This window comes from Asterias rubens, chromosome 13 (genome assembly GCF_902459465.1).
Source record: "Asterias rubens chromosome 13, eAstRub1.3, whole genome shotgun sequence".
In the NCBI taxonomy this organism is placed as follows: Eukaryota; Metazoa; Echinodermata; class Asteroidea; order Forcipulatida; family Asteriidae; genus Asterias; species Asterias rubens.
The window spans coordinates 9,159,159-9,174,283 of NC_047074.1; the positions used below are offsets into that span (position 1 = coordinate 9,159,159).

The window sequence follows — 15,125 nt, forward strand, 5'->3', positions numbered from 1 at the left end:
CAAGTCTCGGAAAAGAGAAGATAAGTCGAAAGCAGAGTGAATTTTTTTTTAAAGAAATCAAATCAACTATTAAAATTGTATTTGTACAAAATTCTTGAAACTAAAATACCTTAAAATAAAATACATGATTGCTCAAGATGCACGGTATACAGCTTTTAAAACCAAGTGGAAAATATTCCATAGACCTTGTTTTTATTAAGTTCAACGTGCTTCAGCCAAAATTAAAAATCTTTGGTTCAAAAATTCCCCCCTTGTTTTGACAAAACCTAGGGAGTATCCCTTAACCCCAAAATAAAATAGTTGGAATCAACTTGGTCCCAACAGTTTGAATACTCGGAGACTTGCATTCTATAACCTAAAAGGAGTGCAAGGAACTTCTGTTCCGTTGGTCTGTACTATGGTCTGTAACTGTCACTGGAACCCCTATAGAGAACTTCTGTAAGGCTCATTTTTGGGAACCTTATTTATGCGCAATGTTCAGTCATGGTTGAAGGCTAATCAATCTTGTTTCTACAGTGACACAGATCCCTAAAGGTACACATAACTGAAAGCAGGTGTAGACCATTATTCACAGACTGAGAAGTGAAAAGGTGACTTTCATCACCCCCCAAATAAAAATTTAACCAAATGGAGTGAGAAAGGAGTTACATTTTCCTGTGAGACATTCTAACATTGGCCCAAAGAAAAAGGTTCTACTCAATAGGGACTACAATTCAGTTTTTTTTTGTTTATGTTCATAAAGACTGTCAAATTAAGTGGTTCTCCTGCATGTGTATGCTTCTATTTTGAAAGGGCAAGATGCATGTTCTCTTTGGTAAAGGGCACCCTAGGACATGTACATGTACGAGGAAATTGTAAATTTCTACAGTGAGCATTTCAAAAGTACCAATGCAGTGACCATGGGGGCATGGAGGCAGTCACCTAAATTGTCCCCATGAAGTATCAGGTATGGATAGAGAAACCTGAGCCAAAATCTGTCTTTTTTTCTTGCTAGTGTTGATAAGGCCCAAAAAACCCCAAAACAAAACAGGTTATAGCGTCCTGCCTTTTGGGAAAAATGAAGGAGGAGAGCCTTTTTTTTTGGGGGGGGGGGCCGGCCGACACATTTTTTTTCAGACGGTTGGGTACAACTATTTAAAAAAAAAACTGTTTCTTTCAACTGAGAATGTTATGTACACGTATTTTAATGTTTTTGTTTAAAAAAAAAAGGGAAGAAAAAAAGGAGACAGCCTCAAGAAAGGATGCCGGTGGGACGCTAAACTATACATTTTTTGCCTACATGTAATACCAGGTAGACCATAAACCTTTTCATGAGTCAGCCTTGGTTTTAATTTATTGCTCAATTAAAATGTATTCATCAAACTGATCAAATGACAATCACATTGCCTAGGAACCTCTAACCTATAAGTCATAAAATTCATGAGTACTATGTGTTTAAAGGTTACAGTGCTTCATTTTAAATCCACAAACTGATCAATAAAATACTTTGTGAACATGATCATTAAAATGAAATTTTTAAAATTCTCTGGAACTGTTTTGACAAGCAGATCCAAATCTAAAAAAAAGAAGATATAAACAGCAAAAAGCACAACCAATTTGCATACAATGTAATTTGCTCTGCACAAATAAATAAAACCAATTAAATAGAAAAATATCAAATTATGAAATCGAGCCTAGTCTGTACAAGTGTTCAGAAGCAATATCTTCCTTTTGACACTTCCTCTACTTATTTTTATAATGGAGTTGACTACTTGCTGTTTCCTTGCCACAAGTTCCAAAGTGGACATTTGCCAAAGATAAGACATAAGGAAGGGAAAGCTAACAATAACATGAGATGTGCCCCCTTTTATCATATCAAAGTTAATAAAAAATTAGACAGTCAATCTCAATTAAATAATATTACAATTTTATGTTTTCGTCCATTGGTTGAGCTGTGTCACACATGGAGGAAGGCAAGCTACAAATCAGCCTGCATGAAGTCTGGGCTTGGTGGCCCTTTTTGTAAACATGTGATGTCATTTTATAGGTCAATTTATCTAGATACTGCAGTGTCAAGCTGGGAGGTTTAGTGAGGATTAGGTAATTTACAATGAATGTCTGCTGGCTACCATGCAGTCATTATCTTCTGTTTACACAGATCATGAGCCATCCTTAATTTATCATTATCTGATCACTGTGGAGATAAAATGTATCATTCACAGCATTGGGGGAACCATGACAATGCGTTGCATGATTGGGCAACCCATGAGGAAACCCATGGGAAACCTGAGATTGTAAGATGTCCAATGCAACATTTCACGAAGCTCAGGGAAGGATTTTGTCCAGCAATTTTGCAAAGCAAATAATTCAGACTGCACTTGCTTTTTGCACACTGAATGCTGATATTGTGTAGCAAATGAGGATTTATGATTAGCAACTGACACGGTTTGTGTAGCATTTTGCTCTGCTATACATGTACAAGGGAAATCGTTCAATGGAAAGCTGATTATTAAGCATAAATATTGCTAAAAGAAAATTGTATGCTAAGCAGAGGGGACCAGTTAAAATTGTACGTGTTACACGGTTCATGAAATCGTCATTAGGTGTTTTCCATCAGGGCTCTTCAAACAAGGAAACGGCGCTAACAATACGTGCATGGGCAGAGCCAAAGCCAAAGCCATGGGAACTACGTAGGGATACAATGTACGGTGTTCTGAGAACCAAAGCCATTAGCTGTAGCCGCACATTCATTAGGGACTTTTCGTTTTCGGCGACGGATGGTTCTGCGACGGTTGTTCAGCTAAACGTTGTCGTTTTCAGCACAACGAAGATTCATCCCAAGTACTGTCGTAGAAATTGAGGGACGACCGTCCTCAAAGCCGACGCATGCGCAGATGACGCCAAATGTCATCTTACCCGTCGCAGAACCATCCGTCGTCGAAAACGAAAAGTCCCTATTATGAAGCCACTACTATACCCAGCCACTGACACTCAACTGGGTCACGACCCTAAAGAAGCTTTCCTCTAGTCTGGCGCACTGATCACGCAGATTCATTTCACAAAGCCTGCCGCAGTGCCAGCAGTAGGTGTAACACTATCCATCATGGGTTTGTATCACTGTTGCAGTCCCTATAGCCTGATGACACTGCCTAATCATTGAGCAACATTAGACACCAGACTGCCAGTGCATGTCCCTGGACATGATCCCCCTTAGTCAAACAATTTTATTATGTACATTTAGAGCACATAGTGTGCGCTATGACAGGTAGCCTACCAGAAGAGTGGTTTACAAGTTTACATGAAAAACAATACGTGTGGCTCCATCACAGCCTTTGGTTAAGCATGGCGGTAGAAATAGACCCCTTTCATCTGTATAATGAGAGAAATTTCGCAAGGGTCCCTTGCTAAATTGTAGCATGGTTGTAAAATGTTGACAAACTAATATACCTAAATGTGAAAGGACAACAATTTGTTTCTACTGTCCAAGTTCTCTTGCAAAATCTAGTCAAACATTGCGACATTTTACAAGCATGCCACCATGATGCTACAATTAAGCAAGGGACCCCAGTTAAACTGCCGTCGTGTGCATAGCACTTTGAACACAAGGTACAGGAAGCATTTGCAGAGACCAACATTTGCATCTTGCAATCAGGGGCAAATTTCATTGTGGTTGGGAGCCGCCAACTTAGGGCTAGATCTTAGGGCTAGATAGCTCAGTTGGTAGAGCGCCACTACGATTCATGAGGTCATTGGTTCAAATCCAAATGCATAGTCAATTTATCTTTGTTCAACAAAAGTCATAAATTTTTGGAGTAATTATTATTTAGCACTTGGAAAACGGTCCATTGTTTGAGGAGAGCGCTAAGAGGTTTGGTAAATTTTCTGAAATCATTATTGAAATGCAAAATTTGATATTGATAAGAGTTTCATTCCGTGAAAGCTTTCAGTGTGCTAGAGTTGTACGACTCTAACACAGCTATAATGTCTAATGTACACTTTACACAATGATAAAATGGAAAGTTATTGGAAATTGCATTTCTGACTAATGGCCTCACCATTTGCCAATTTCACCAATAATGTGCTGCTTGAATTACTAAATCTATAAAGTATAAACAGCTAATTTAAAATTGATGAGTGCACTGTGTCCACAAACCGTGGTGGTATATGAAGATTAAACAAGAGTCTTAAAAAGATGTGATGAAGTATTTTATTTTTTTTTTATTTGCGCAAGATTCCGCAAGGCTCACTTGACATTTGGGATTCACCGAAATGTGAATTAATTAAGCTGGTGTCCTGCAGTGAGAGTTATTGCTTACATTATGTTGAAATAACGTGGGTGTGTACTTATTGGGAGTTGCACTTTTGGACTTCGGTTACCACTAACATTATCAGTGAAAACAAAATCAACTAATAAGGCTTTGATTAGGGCTTGAGTTTTTGATTGATTTTACCTATCAGCAACTTGCGAATTTCAAATGTCCAGGCCTATGTAATGCTTGGTTGTATGGAAGGGCAAGGACACCAAGGCGATTTCTCCTTGGTAAAGAAAAATGTTCAGGGGGCACCTTAAGGCAATGGAGGCTGTATCAGTCACATATGTTCGTGTGCTGTATGTAGGTAAATTACATTGTGTTTAGCAGGGCTTGAATTTGGGCGAAAAATCCACTTAAAGACCCCGGACACTATTGGTAATTGTCGAAGACCAGTCTGTTTAACTTGGTGTATTCAAAATATGCACAAAATAACAAATTTGTGCAAATTTGAGCTCAATTGGTTGTTGAGAGTGGCGAGATAATAATGAAACAAATAACACCCTTCTCACACAAAGTTGTGTGCTTTTAACACGAGACCTCAAATTCTAATTCTGAGGTCTTGAAATCAAATTTGTTGAAACGTACTTCTTTCTCGAAAAATCTGTTGCTTCAGAGGGAGTCGTTTCTCACAATGTTTTATACTATCAACAGCTCTCCTTTACTCGTTACCAAGTGAGTTTTTTATGCTAACAATTATTTTGAGTAAATTACAAATAGTGTCCACTGCCTTGACTACAGGGCTTGCAAACCCAGTTTGGAGTTAACTGGCCCAGTGCTAAAATTACTGGCCCTGGGCATGCAATCCAGTATTAATTTTGAGTTATGAATTATTATGTAAACAGCGTGAACACAATCGTATTGAAAGCAACAGTTTCTGATCTGCAAAATAAGTCTGATTCAGGGAATTATTTCATCCAGCAATTTTGCATCGCAAAATATTTCAACTGAACAGATTTTGTGCACATTGAATGCCTTTACTTAGCAAAATGATGATTTTTGAGTAGCAACTGATACACTTTGCGTAGCATTTTGCTCTGCTATACAAGGCAAATCGTTCACTGTGATTGTAGAGCCATAAATGGAATCTACTGATGGGTTTCTTTTGCACTCTTTGGAAAACCTTAGTGTACTATGCATGCATGCAATCATACACAATGGCAACACCCCCTCATGCATGGCTGAACAACAATCAGAACCCACTCCAAATGCATAATAGTCACCCCCAATGTTTACTAAACAATCCCTGTCAGTTTGTAACATAAGTCTCAACACCCTGCACAGCTGTACATATAGGCCTACACAATTCAGGGTGATTTTAGAACATGGCCTACACAGACTGGCACACACAATTGCACAGTGATTTTAGAATTTGCAAACCAGTAACCAGTACTCACAATTAATTTTAAAGGGAGAGTTTGGTAGTTACCCCAAAGATTATTACTGTAAACACCGACTTAATTCCATTTAAAGGAATGTGTTTTTATAGATCCAAAGGATTTTTACACGTTTCAATCTGAGAACTGTTTCTGCATAGATTGTGTCCAATCTTGCATTATTCTTCTTGTGCGGTTATAACTGCTCTATCTTTTCGGCAATATCAAAAAGCTATCACCTTCAAAAAGATAGATTCAACAGGTTTTGTAGCATTTGAACCACTAATACTTTGTTCAGGTACATGCAAGACAGTTTTCCATTATGAAAGGGCATCTCCGAGGTAAATTTAAATGTATACTGGAACATTACAAGGGGCACCACGTCATTGACCAGGGGGCATCTAGACTATCTGTTTCCTCAAGGAAGTGCAATGTAGGCCCTACATACGTCAGAGAGCCGTTGTAGTATGGAAATAGAAGGCTAAGAGGTCCGACCTAACCTGTATAGACACAATACTAAGACTTATAATAGAATTAGCCAGGGTGCTTTAGAAAAGTTTGCATATATATTAGTGAGTCATCCGTATGATGTATATATCACCACATGCCGCAAATTGAAAGGAATTGCTTTAATTATAAGGATGAGGTCACCCAAGGAAAGGTCAATGTCCAAAGTAGAAGTACTATTAGCCAATCGGATCCTTAGGTTACATACACTGAGACGTTCAGATGTAACTGTAAAAGGATAAAACTGTAGACCTACTTTGTTTGGTACCACTGCATGCAAATTGCCGAGTGTACACTGTGTATCACTGACACTATCATGTAGGCCAAATAATATAACAAAAAACAGCCTTTTTGAAAAAATAAAGGAGGGCCACCTTTTTTGTCAAAGACAATCGGCTTAACTTTTTTTTCAAAATTTATTTTTTATGTCTGAGACTTTGCAAAATTAATCCCCTAGGGCCTATACTTTTAGAGAAAAAAAAAAAAGAAAAAAAAAAAGGAGGCAGCCTTAAAAAGCAAGCGGGCAGGGACGCTTTAAACATTTAAACAACATTATTTGGCCTATCACATGCAAGCATTGAAATGTAAATTTTATGTGTCACTAACAGAGGTGGCTGGTATAAGGGTATCAGTGTACTACGGGTATTAGTGTACTATAAACTACATAGTGTTGTAGAACACCAACCAAAGGGTCAAAGGTACATTGCACTGGTAAGGCTGATAAGACAATGAAGGACCCAGTTTTGTTTGTACATTATCTCATGAACACCAAAGTTTCATAGATTTTCCTAAAGTGACTTAAATGCCCAAATGGCAATGCTTTGTACCACAATAAATCTGGACTTACACAGTGTCCTGTCAAGACTAAGATTCTACAATGTGTAATGTGTCCTACAATTGTAATCCACACATTCTTTGGTGAGCAGTGCCATGACATTTGACCCCTAAGATTGATCTTGAGGCACTGGGTGAGTGGATTGCAGCCAATTTACTGAGTAATCAAATTTACCTTCTGAAAATGTAAAAAATACACTATCCAGGCCAACACTAACACGGATGCGGCAAGAGGCCATGGCTTCTGTTGCCCCCGGTGTTGGCCTTGGTGCCCCTTCAAAAGTATCCCATAGACTTAAGTGCAGCCCCTTTGCAAAATGAAAATGGCCTTGCCCTCTCAAAGATGAAGTTCCAGGTTTGCTGCTTCAAAAATAACTAATTTTCAAGTAAGGAATAATGCACAATGTGATTTACGTAGGCCTAGGTCTTCTCCTATCGCTCCAAGCAACATCAAAGGTCTATCATAAAATTCCAGGCTTGTTACTGTTCATACCAGCCTGGTTATAAAACACCTCAGTACAGTATAATAGATGTTAAATTTGCATCGGGGATAAAGAATATTGAGGTTGCCCGGCAGCTAGAGGCAGTTCGAATCCTATGTTTTGGCAGCGGGTACCGCAACGATATAATAGATGTTAAATTTGCATCGGGGATAAAGAATATTAATTTTGGTTTTTACCCATACACCGATGTGTATTAGCACTGTATACTCAGTACTTTCCGAGTCCTGTGAAAAAATATCACAGGCATGTTACTCGGGTGGGATTCGAACCCACGACCCTTGCAATTCTAGAGCAGTGTCTTACCAACTAGACTACCGAGGTTGCCCGGCAGCTAGAGGCAGTTCGAATCCTATGTTTTGGCAGCGGGTACCGCAACGATATAATAGATGTTAAATTTGCATCGGGGATAAAGAATATTAATTTTGGTTTTTACCCATACACCGATCAGGTAGTCTAGTTGGTAAGACACTGCTCTAGAATTGCAAGGGTGTGGGTTCGAATCCAACCCGAGTAACATGCCTGTGATATTTTTTCACAGGACTCGGGAAAGTACTGAGTATACAGTGCTAATACACATCGGTGTATGGGTAAAAACCAAAATTAATAACCTCAGTACAGCTCATCAGGCATACAATGTACTCGATATGTAAAACCATGACCAACCGTGCCTTCTCCTACAAATACAATGTAAGCACACCTTTAGTACTGTACTCCAAAAAAGTAATGACCATAAAAACTTAGCAGTAAGAAATGCAGCCACCTTTTGCAATGAAATATTCAGAGGTCAGTTTGATTGTGTACATAAAGTGTTTAGGCCTAAAAAATATATTAAAAACAATGGAACGGTTCCAAAAACCAAAGTATACTTTCCCTTTAAAAGTCTCAAGTATTATAACCTTGCTAGCTGCACTGAATATGAACATACTGCACACTTGGAATGCAGTGCTAAAATAAAGTGTCTGCAATATATGTGGATGTTCAAACTAGAATTGAGAAAGAGAGCCCGGAGGCAATGTCTGGTGCACTATTGTACATTTATTAAGAGCAGAGCTGCCAACATTTGCATCGTGCAATCAGGGAGACTTTTTAAACAATAACAACCAGGCAGCTATTTTGATATAATTGGTACAAAGTTTCCATAATCAGGGTAACATTCCAGATGTCCATCAGAATATAGACAGATTGATTTATTTTCCGGGAACTTTCTGATGAATCAGGGAGAGTCTTGTTAAGACCAGACCAAATAAAAATGAGTAAAAACTTCTTGACCAGTTGACAAAGTGTTACTGTTTTTGTTTGAACAAACCTTTGCCAAGTCAGACAAAATTAACAAAATCTCATTTGTCTTCAGAGATATTGAGTTTTCTTCTTAAAACTACTCAACAGGATCGAAAGGTAGTCCAGACTCAACAACGTCAATATTTGACTTTTTTGTTTGTGTTCAAGAATTGAAAAATGAGTATGTAATATTACTCAGTTTGAAAAACATAAGCCTACAGGACTTGTCCGAACTTGAGTTCTATACTGGCCAGACACTAAAAACACTGGCCTCAGACTGGGGTCCAGTGTAAAATTCAGGCTGTCGGATGGACGCACAAAAATAAAGTTTCTTTAGATGCTCTTCCCGTCAGGGAACTTGGTAGATTCAAAGAGGGGGATTAAACACCATGCTGGTAACAGCCAATCTCTTAATGTAAACACACATTCATATACCCCAGACAGTTTCTCTACTCCTATTGGTGGAGAGCGCGTCACGTAGGTGTGCATAAACCTTTTGTTAGTGCACACTGGAGCTCTGTTTATGCATACTGAGCTGGCTTCTGCGTGTCGGGCGCGCAAGATTATCACGCAGAATGCGCTAATCATAGCTATCAGCGCGTTATCTAAGCGCGTGCGCGTACACACAACTCACGCACCTCGAACAGATTCTTCACAAAGTTTTGGAAAAAACATATTTTAAACTTCAAATTTTCAATTGTTAAAGTGTCTATAACTGTATTTGTTTATGTTTTTTAACAAAAGGGCATTTATGAATGGGAATAAGTCACATGGCCATCGACCCTGCCGGGTTTAAACATTCGTTGGAGAACTCGTCGCTACCCTTTGATTCCCTTATTTATCCTCTAGCATTAAAAATTGCACGTAATCAAGAAATTGTGATTCAGTCACTGGACAACAATACTTAATTCTAGTCATTGTGTAATCAGCAATAAGCTTGGGAATTTCGAGCCCAAAAAGGTTGTAATTGCAAGTCGTGCAGGCTAACCACTGGACCATAGAGACCCTTGCTCATTGCACATTCTCAAATATTTTATAAATGTCGATGGAATTTCTTATTTATGTAGGCGTTTGTAGCCTGCAGTGCGGTGCCAAATGTAATTTCAATGTTGAAAAGGGGGCAGACCATACAGCACTTTACGCATCGAGTTGCTTATCTGGTGGTCCATTCCAACAAGAGCCTCTGGTAATGTATCCTACACATCCGAACCCTTAAAGGACACGTTGCTTTGGATCGAGCGAGTTGGTCCATGAAAGCAAAATGGCCGACCGTGTTATAGTTCGCAAAGTAAAAGGAAAACTGTGCCATTTCAAGGCATACAAGTACTGTACTTGTGTGGTTCATTGTATTCTACTTTTAAAATATCTTTCTAATCACAATGCATTTTAAAAACAAACGGTTACAAATTGCTTTTTATAGACCAACTCGCCCGATCCAAGGCAACCTGCCCTTTAAACTCCTCAAGCATCATTTTATGAACTACGCACACATTGCACAATGCCCTTTGGTGCTACATATGTACCTCTACTTGGCTTAGTTTTGAATTTCCCAATACCTGTGACGATCGATCACCATCAAAGCACAGACACGGACTGAGACAAGAGCAGCCCATCTCAATTCCATTTTCAGTGAGTAAGAAAATGGAATCGGCAGCGCCTTCAGCCATCGGGGTCTGATGAGATTCATGCTTCATATTCAAGTCTCTGAGTAAGCCAACGACCTCATACACATGGTGTGGGTTCCACTAAGGTGCTATTCACATGGCAGTGTTAACAGGGGTCCCTTGCTTAATTTTAGCATGGCTGTAAAATGTAGCACTTGTTTGACAAGATTTTACAAGAGACCTTTTAACAGTATGACAACGTATTGTGTCCCTTTTTTTTCCACCCGCGGTACATTTTGTAAAACTTAACAACCATGCTACTATTTAGCAAGGGACCCTTGCTAAGTTACTCTTGTGTGAAAGGGCAGAATAGTCAATGTACCAAAATAGTTTTTTTTCTTTGTGGGTGGGTGGTCAAAACAAAACTTGCTGAAAACTAAACTTCATTTTTTTTTACTCTAAAACAAAATTATTTGTACTATAACATTGACAACAATGAAGAAAAATACCTAGCTGGCCAAGATTGACAGCTAGTTGACTAAGGGGCCATTCAGAATAGAAAAAGTTTATAACAAATTCTTCTGTTGGGCAGGTGGGTCAAGTTGAAAGCAAATAAGAAGCTCTGATCTAATCCGTACAATGAAGGCCTGATACTACACGGAGGAAACAAAGGCTCCTTCCTTGATGCCCTCATTGCCTTGGTGCCCTTCAAATGCTCCTGTAAAAATGTACAATTTGCTCAAAGGGTGCCCTTTACCAAGGAGAAAACACATTGGTGCCCTTGCCGTTTCACGAACGAAACAACTGCAGGCCCGACACTAAATTAAACTTGATTATGAGTAATGTATACTTACTGGCACATCTAAAGTAATCACGGAGTCGTCCAACATTTGGACTTTCATTGAGACAAGTTTCCCTCCTTTACGCATCGAACCCCTCGCCGTACTGTCCCTCCCCAGAGAGTGGTGCTCCGAGGTCCGATCAGCCGTGCTGTAGGAGTGAGTCGGGGTGCCAGTCGGCGTGTAGTTGTACCCATATGAGTACGACGCTTCACGATCATTCAGCTGATCATGGCTGCTTCCGGCATAGGTGTGGTTCCCACCGGAGACTTGGGAGAGGGCGGCCATTGAGTTGTTACCGCTTCCGCAATGTGGGCCTTCTGGTGCCACGTAGGTGTTCATTGTGTTCAAAGGTTAAAGGTCGTCTGAATCCGAGTGGGGTCATTTGAGGTCAACTTCCAACGCGTGGCATTCTTACTGGACAATGCGTCCTTCCTAAAGACAAAATAGTGAGAAAGAATACCATTAGTTAAGCACCATATTTATAAATCTTTTTATATCAGGTTAACAGTACGCTTAAAATAGTTAACCCGTCCTTCAGTTCTTTTTACCGTTTTCCAGTAAGTTGACCGAACAAGTTGAAACCACTCAATTGCACGAGTTATGAAGCATAGCACCACTGTGCCAAGAAACAAGTTTTTATGTGTACTAAGTAGAAAGATTCACCACCACCAGGGATTTTCCATTAACCATTTTAACCATTTTTAGTGACTGGCCAGCAGGCCTCTCTTTGAAGTAATGTACAGTTTTAGAAAAAGAGGTTATTTTTCATCAACAAATTTGAATATGAGAGAGGCTTGAGGCTTGATTCTGATTTTAAAATATTTTAAACCACCCCACATTCTTGTTATTCCACAGCAGATTGATTTGATTTGAAATGGTTTATTAAAAACAAAGACCATCACAGCCAAAGGCTACATTGCAGTCAAATAACAAAGACATAACAAATATTACACATTTTAGAGACGTCGAGTTGAAACGTTGAGTTATAACGTCGAGTTGAAACCAACGGTTCTCATCACATGGTGTTACCACAAACCTTTCCAAATCGTATTTCCACCATGCAAAGTTTCAAATCCTACATTTCTGAGAGTTAAAAATACAAGAAAACACAACTTGTACTTCTCTGGTCCTTTAAATCAAAGTCTGGCTGCCTTTACATTACAGTTTGTAGTGCACTTCACAAGTTTACATAAAGCACATTTTTCCAGAAAAGACCATTACTCACGTTCTGTCTGAGCACTCAAGTTCACTCTTTAAAAACACAAACAAGGACAGTATCAATGGCTACACAGCGAGTGTGGCTGTGTTTTCATAGTGCTTTATTCTGCGACAGGCCATTGTTACTGTGTGAACTTTGTACATTGTTCTCTTGATATCCACAGCAAAAGGTTTGTTTAAACTGGCTCTCGTTGGACGCCAGTGGTTTCTGTGGAACACTGAAACCTCGCCCGTCAGCCATTGCTTCACAATAACAGTGTTCTGTTTCGAGCCTGGTGGTCTCAAATATTTTTTGTTTTAATTCATAATATAGTTTGTTCCTTGTGTGTCTACATTTAGTTTCAACAAGATTTCACAATGTGATGGTTTTTTTTCTCTTTATTGTATTAATCATTAGGCCTAATATAATCATGCAATACGCTTGTAGTTAAAACACATGCTACAGTACAACTATAACATTTATTTATTGGACATTGCATACTATTATGTTAATGAATAACAAATATTTTAATAAATATTAAAAAGGCTACCCAAGAAGAAAAGTTTGACTAACCCACAACACTCTAAAACACTTGACAAACATTGGCACGATATCATGTAAATTACGTCAGTAATCAGGGTTTGCCCGTGTCACTATTTTAGTGACTACTTTGTGCAGCCAGCAGAAACAGTTTATCCCGGTTCATACTTCTTGCCAATGCAATCGCCTTTGTAGCCTTCATGAAATATCAGGCCTGGGCTTCCAACTGAACATCTTAAAGTCTATGTGAAATTTTTGAAGAGGCAGGGGCACCAAAAGACAAAGCCCAAGACCAGGGGCAACCATAAAATTCCTCCATGGGGTAACAGAGGCAATGGCCTGCATGCCATCTGTGTATTTAAATTATCTATGCACCATCTCTTGACATGCACACATTGAACATTGCAAGTGTACAGTATGCAGCCCAGGGCTAAAGAATCTTACAATACATAACATCATGTACTGTACCAATAACGCAAACTGATGATGCAGTCTGTGAGAAGCATTGATTCCATTGTGTGGCTGATCATGGGCTGACAGGCACTGGATTAACCCACTGGGACCAAGGGCAATCGTCCTAATGCGTGATGGGTGCACCTTGGCTTTTGATGTGGTTTTTCTATGGGTGCACTTTGTTGCCAAGTTCCAATGAAAACTTACATTTTCCCTCATTAGAAGGTCCCTTTAAAATTGGGGTAATTGCTGTTACCCTTGCGCTTGTTGTAGCTCAACTGTTAGACAAGAATGCTACATGTATAAGGCCAATTTTATGGTTCTGCTTGTACCTTAAGGAAAGAATCATCCCTTGTGGAAGCACGTTTTGGCTTACTGCTTTTAAAGCATAGTATTACTAGGCATTCAGCGCTTACACAGCTGCTAGCGTGCGCATAAATTCTACCCTTGCAAGTTGCAGGTAAGCACAGAATTCAGCAAAAAAAGAGAGCCATGTTATTAGGTCCAGAATTATCAGGCTAATGTAGTCATGAGAGCAGTTTCTCGCTAGGCCAGCCGTTTTGCGAAAATTTTGCCAGTGTCCTGAGGATCGCAGTGAGAGTCAGAACGTTATCACAGCAACAAACACAAAACGGCTTGTCAACAAGTCTACCCCAATTCGTGCCCTGGCCAAGGCAAAGACCAGTGCGTAATGCACACTGCTATTGACTCAAGTCTATGACCTCATTTGTTGTAGTGTAATAGATAGAGGCTTGTCCGTTTAAATTATGTATAACTGCAGACAGAGTACAGGTGAAATTAATGACCAAGTGTGCTGCTACTGTGTACTCTGATCTGAAGAGTCACAGATGGTAGCACTCTCACAAACATATAGAGCAACGACCCTCATGAACCTATTTGTTCAAGATACGCATCATGAGTTAGCCCAACGTCGACGGCATTAACAATTGAAGGGTGTGTTCATGCATGGACGGTGGGCTTATGATTTGAATTTTGATTGAAATTTTGTAAATCTTGTCACTGCTAAAACTGCTGTACCCTCTATCCCCTTGGCCTTAACGAGGAAAGCATTCAACTAGACCATGAAAGTGCATTGTGTACATTGTATAATTAATAGAAATCAGTTAGATGAATGAATGGACCAGCAATTTTTTCTTTTAATTGCATGCCACAATCTTTGGAGATTCAACAAATGTTGCCACTATACAACTGAATCAATGATTGTATAGTTTTTTATTTCAAATCAACGGGGGCACTTTAGGCAAAATATAATCTTTAAAGGCAGTGGACACTAATGGTAATTACTCAAAATAATTATTAACATGAAAACGGAAAACCTTACTTGGTAATGGGGAGTAATGGGGAGCTGTTGATAGTATAAAACATTGTGAGAAACAGCTCCATCTGAAGTAACAAAGTTTTCGAGAAAGAAGTAATTTTCCACGAATTTGATTTTGATACCTCAGACTTAGAATTTGAGGTCTCGAAATCAAGCATCTGACAGCACATAACTTCGTGTGACAAGGGTGTTTTTTCTTTCATTATTATCTCGCAACTTCAACGACCGATTGAGCTGTAATTTTTACAGGTTTGTTATTTAATGCATGTTGAGACACACCAAGTGAGAAGACTGGTCTTAGACAATTACCAATAGTGTCCAATGTCTTTAAACCACGTGCATATGTACATTTTTTTATATGT

At 39.1% G+C, this 15,125-nt stretch overlaps 1 protein-coding gene across 6 annotated transcripts in view; it reads right to left on the reverse strand.

Moving 5' to 3' along the window:
• LOC117298336 (FERM, ARHGEF and pleckstrin domain-containing protein 1-like) overlaps positions 1-15,125 on the reverse strand; it is a 79,694-nt gene that overhangs the window by 57,391 nt on the left and 7,178 nt on the right. For all 6 annotated transcript variants that reach the window (XM_033781532.1, XM_033781533.1, XM_033781531.1 and 3 more), the window contains exon 2: positions 11,246-11,665. In XM_033781532.1, the coding sequence (XP_033637423.1) occupies positions 11,246-11,572 (327 nt within the window). In that variant the 5' untranslated portion in view covers positions 11,573-11,665. The remainder of the gene's footprint in view (positions 1-11,245; positions 11,666-15,125) is intronic.